The sequence below is a fragment of the Aplysia californica genome, unplaced genomic scaffold (assembly GCF_000002075.1).
Source record: "Aplysia californica isolate F4 #8 unplaced genomic scaffold, AplCal3.0 scaffold00860, whole genome shotgun sequence".
Taxonomy (NCBI): domain Eukaryota; kingdom Metazoa; phylum Mollusca; class Gastropoda; order Aplysiida; family Aplysiidae; genus Aplysia; species Aplysia californica.
In genome coordinates, this window is record NW_004798130.1 from 92,355 (window position 1) to 97,851 (window position 5,497).

A 5,497-nucleotide genomic window follows, 5' to 3' on the forward strand; every position below is an offset into this window, starting at 1 on the left:
CCAAAAGAAATAAAAAAAGAAAATATTTGAAAAATACATTTTCAAAGAATATATAAATAAATTATAAGAATGCTAATACAATTAGATCAAACTTTTTAATATCTTCCTGATCCTAGTCTTTGAATGGGGTCGTCTCTCTTTTTCTCGGGGTGTGGTCTAAGTTGTATTTGCCTTTTCACTGATAGGTCCAACTTTTCTCTTCCTCTGTGATTTCTGCGTCTAAAAATTGTTTTCCAATCCACTAAATTGATCCCCCGACTTACGCAGACTGGGATCTGTGGTCTAAATCTAACTGCTAGGATGCTGAACATCTTTAAAAAAAATTATTGAAGCGTTTTTTGTTTTTTTTTGGAGGGGGGGGGGTTGACAGGTGGTCCAAAATTAATAAACAGGGGTGTTGGAATCAAAGGGTGGCACATTCAACCTCATACCCCTGTACTTGTAGGAACAAATCTGTTTTATTTCTCCTTCAGTGAATAAAAGAACAAGAGATCACGAAATGTTAGTGATTTCAGTAAGTTACTGTGACAACTTTTCCCTATTATTAACAAACCAGTTTCTTTAAAAAAAAAAAAAATAGATATAATGTTTCACATGATCGTCGATCGTGGCAAGTTGGAAAATAATAAATGGGGGGATGGAATAAGGAACAGCGGGTGGTGCGCAAAAAACAAAAAACCCAACTTAAAATTGATAGGGAGGGGGGGGGGGAGCTTACTCGATACCCCAGAGTAAGGTTCTGTTGAATGAAAATAGTCTTCGCGTAAGGTGACACGAGACGATGGCTACTGTGTCGATGTCCTCTTCACTGAAAGGAACAAACAAAAGGATCGTTTTGGCGAGGCAGGAAAGTTTTCCAAAGAATTTGTATCAGTTTTGATTTCTATTATTATGCTGTCTCAATATCTCTTGTGGTGTATTATCTTTCTTCCTTTTTTGTCTCTTTATCTTTCTTCCTTTTTTTTTCTCTTTATCTTTCTTCCTTTTTTTTCTCTTTATCTTTCTTCCTTTTTTTTTCTCTTTATCTTTCTTCCCTTTTTTCTCTTTATCTTTCTTCCTCTTTTTTCTCTTTATCTTTCTTCCTTTTTTCTCTCTCTTTATCTTTCTTCCTTTTTTTCTCTTTATCTTTCTTCCTTTTTTTCTCTTTATCTTTCTTCCTCTTTTTTCTCTTTATCTTTCTTCCTTTTTTTTCTCTACTTTAATTAACAAAAAGAAAATTTGTGGGTGGTTGGCGGGTGCTCTGGTGTGGTTTCCTCCTTCTTTCCTATATAAAACTATCGTCCTTCTCTTTCCTCCTCCTTTTTGTGTTTGTTACTCTCTTGTAACACGTCTTATTCTTCGGCACTTATATGACCTTATTTTGTTGCAAGTGCCGTAAAACTTTTACTAAAACAAAATCTAAAGAAATCCCCAAATTTATGTTTTTAATATCTGTGTTTATTTCTTTGTTTGTTTTCCCTCCTTCCAGATTCTCAACGCGGCCTACACCGTGGAGATCACCGTGCGGTCCAGTTCGTCTTTCATCAAAAACCTACTGGAGAGGATGAAGCAGGTCAGAATTTGCTGCAAAATTCTCTGGGTTTTTCCCTAACACTTTGCGGTCACTCGGTGCAATAATACGATGGGGAAAATTATCCGTTTCAGTCACCTGGCGCTGTTCTGCACCTGGCCCCTGCGCCAGGCCAGAGGTCTGTTGAAGTCGCTCTCCTGGCTGGGTGACCAGATGGGGTATTTTGTACTGCTGGCTGTGTGACTACAAAGCGTGGTCGAGACTTCTCTATCAATTAAAACAAACTGATATGATAAAACTATTTTCTAATGTAAAGAAGTCTTTTTTTTGTGTGTGTTCCCTTAGACATCATTAAATGAAAGAAATAGAGTGGGAGAATGGAAACTTGATCTCTAAATTTTATTTTAAAATTGTTTTTTTTTCTGTATTTCTGTGACATTATGTTTAAGCAAAGTCGACTGTACCTTTATTGCAGTTGAAGAAGGTCATATATAATATTTAGTCAATTTGGTATTTATTTTATTTCAGTTTTATGTTTTTCCGTCTCATACATGCCTTTTTATTCCTATAATACGTGTATATTTGTAAGATTAAAACAAAAAGGATTCTACTTGTGATGTTGAGTGTGTAAAGCAAGTGCAGTTACAGTTTCTGTGAATTTTTTTCATTTATTTATGTAAGGAGTCTCCAGATTCTACTCTCACTTAATGGGTGGTTGGCGGGTGCTCTGGTGTGGTTTGCTCCTTCTTTCCTATCAAACATCTATCGTCCTGATCTCTCCTTTTTTTTTGAGTTTGTTACTCCCTTGTAACACCTCTAATCTTCGGCACTTATATGAACTTATTGTGTTGCACGTGCCGTAAAACTCTTACTAAAACTAAAACAAGGTGAAGAGAGTAAGCCTAATTCTTCCCCGTTTGGACTTCTCTGTTGACCTCCACCCCTTGACGGTCATATGACCTCATGCAGTTGCGAGCGCCTTAAAAACCTTACTTAAACTAAAGACTCTGCTCTCATTTTACCCCTGCACGTGAGTGGTTGGCGGGTGCTCTGGTGTGGCTTGCTCCTTCTTTCCTATCAAACATTCATCGTCCTGATCTTTCCTCCTTCTTGTTTGTGTATGTTACTCTCTTGTAACACCTTTATTTTTTGGCGCTTATTTGACTTTATTGTGTTGCAAGTGCCGTAAAACACGTACTAAAACTGAACTAAACAACTCTCATCTAACCCGTGCGTGTTTAAATGTCCCCAGCTGGTCCAGTCCATGCCATGGAAGTCCTCTCCGACCATCGACGCCGAGTGGAAGAGAAAAGTCGCTCAAGACATGCTCAACAGTCTCAGTGAATCCAGGTACCATTGGGTTCTTTGAAACTTCTCATTTTCGTTCTTTTCTTCTTTCTTTTTTTTAACGTTTGTTTGTTGTTAAAAGTCTGCAACCTCAGGGCTTTCTTGTCGGATCTTCCATTTTTTTAAACAGTGAAGGTGGGTGGTTGGCGGGTGCTCTGGTGTAGTTTGCTCCTTCTTTCCTATCAAACATCTATCGTCCTCAACATGCTTTTTGCTTCAGATAGAATTTTTCTTGTGTCACAACTCACAACATAGTAAGTTGAAAATCTTTGGAAGATTTTCATTTTTTTAAAAATTGATGGCTTTGAGAGAGAAATCAGGCTGGCTCTTACTCATTTCGGTTCTCTGTTTGCTGCTTGACTGAGTCGGTTCCTGCCCGCTTCTTACATTTCAAGTGTGTTTCTTTCAGATCTCAGCGGATGTTGGGTTTTTACGGCAAAGGCCGTCGCCCGAAGATGCCGCAGTGTTTATGCCGCGTGAACTGTTACTGTCGGTTTGTGCTGTCTTTCCGACTTTGGTGTTGTCGAATTGAAAAAAACCCAACAAATTTTTAATTTCAGTGTTGTTTCTTTATACTTTTTTTTGGGTTACCTTCGATGTTGTTTCAACCGGCTAAGTGGCGTCGGTGGTTAGGCTGCCACACTTGTAATCGTAAGATTGCGGGTTCGGGAGTTCGAGCCTCAGCTCGGTCAGACGTTGTGTCCTTGGGAAAGACACTTTACACGAATTTTCCACTTGGCTCGGTCCTTCTGGAGATGGATGTCCGACAGAATTTTGTACTCCTAAGGTCCTGGTCTGCCCATACATCATAATAATAATAATAATGATAATGATAATGATAATAATAATAATAATGATAATAATGATAATAATAATAATAATAAGTAATAATAATAAATAATAATAATAATAATAATAATAATAATAAGTAATAATAATAATAATAATAATAAGTAATAATAATAAGTAATAATGATAATAATAGATTGCATTTATAAAACACTCTATCCCATACCAGTATAAGCTCTAACTGAGCGCTATACACCAATCACATAATCGTTCACACAAGAAAAATATTTCACAAAAACAAGAAAAATCAGTTCAACAACATCAAGAAGAACTTTCACAACTGTACTTTAACTATATACATGAAAGGACAGCAGTAAAAACAAGTCTGCCCATACATTGTCTTCCTGTACTACTTTTTTCATCAAGCAGACTCAGGTCTACGCATATTTGATTCCACCCCCGGCGCGCTGCTGCTGACTGGTGTCTTAGGCCATTCCCAAAGGGGGGATATTAACATGTTCTTCTGTACAGTAGAATTGTAAATGGGCTGATTCATCAATGTCTTGCTCTTAACTGTGCCTGAACTGCAACAGGGAACTGCTGCTTTTCCTTTCCTAATCTTTCCTATCGTTATTTTTCCTCTACTTCTTTTGTATGTTTGTCACTCTCTTGTGACCCGCTATTTCCAGGGTGCTTTGATAGTCGAAGCAGACTTTGTGCTGTTGAAGCTGGAGAGATGAGCAGAGTAAGCCTGATTACCTGTAAGGACTTCTCTGTTGACATCCACCCATGGTGCTCATATGGCCTTATGGAGTTGCGAGCGCTGTAAAACCTTGCTAACACTAAAACATCTGATTCGCAACCACTTCAGAAATGTGAACGGTTGGTCCTTTCTTATCAAACATCTATGATCCTGATCTCACCTCCTTCTTCTCTTTGTATTTTTAATGTTTAACATTATTAACACTTCTAACCTTCGGCATTCGTACAACTAAATTGTGTTGCAAGTGCCGTAAAAGTCTTGCTAAAAATAAAAACTAGTCTATAACTTTTAGTTAGTCTAGAGCTGTTCACTTCTTGTTCATAATGATTATAAAAGTAAGACTAATAATAATGATAATAATATTGATGATAAATAATAATGATAATAATATTGATGATAAATAATAATGATAATAATGATTGATAATGATTGATAATAATAACACAGTAGATTCATTTTTATTTCACCTACTCTCTTGTGAACACACCTCTATGCGTTATATACAAATGCGTATGTAGCAACGTTCAGAACAAAGAGCTGGCGTCTGTGATAAAAGGGTTAAGCTTTTCACTGTTGCACGCTGAAGATTTTGGTTTGATTCCCATATGGGGAGGATTTTTCAAACAGTTTTACTCTGTCTTTTTGCTGGGATGTTGTATCCTTCGCAGCCTTTCTACTGCTACTCCTTGGCTCCTTCTTACTGCTGTCTTTCAGCCACACCCTTGGTCTTTTGATTGGAAAGACCTTCTCCTAGCCTTCTCTGACAAGGGCGAAAAATCTATTTTTTGTGCCATGAATCAACGTCTTTCCGTCAAATCTGAATATTTCATTTGTGTCCTTGGGAAAGGCACTTTACCCGGATTTTTCATTTGACTTGGTCTCTTCGGAGATGGACGTTAAACTTTGAAGCCCTGCCTCTAAAGTAACCTACTAGTGTTGATAAGGGCGTTAAATTTAAACTTATACCATTTAAAAGGAACTGGCCACCCTACCACAATATACCGAAGGCCCAGAGAGTTGTCTCACTAACAAGGCAATCCCCAATGTCCAGATTGGATTTTTTGTACCTTGAATCAACGTCTTTCAGT

At 37.5% G+C, this 5,497-nt stretch overlaps 1 protein-coding gene across 1 annotated transcript in view; it reads left to right on the forward strand.

Moving 5' to 3' along the window:
• LOC101864262 (dual serine/threonine and tyrosine protein kinase) overlaps positions 1-5,497 on the forward strand; it is a gene marked incomplete in the record, with an annotated part of 68,792 nt that overhangs the window by 55,000 nt on the left and 8,295 nt on the right. Inside the window, 2 exon segments of the mRNA XM_013089027.2 lie at positions 1,469-1,552; positions 2,763-2,860. Of these exon segments, the coding sequence (XP_012944481.1) occupies positions 1,469-1,552; positions 2,763-2,860 (182 nt within the window).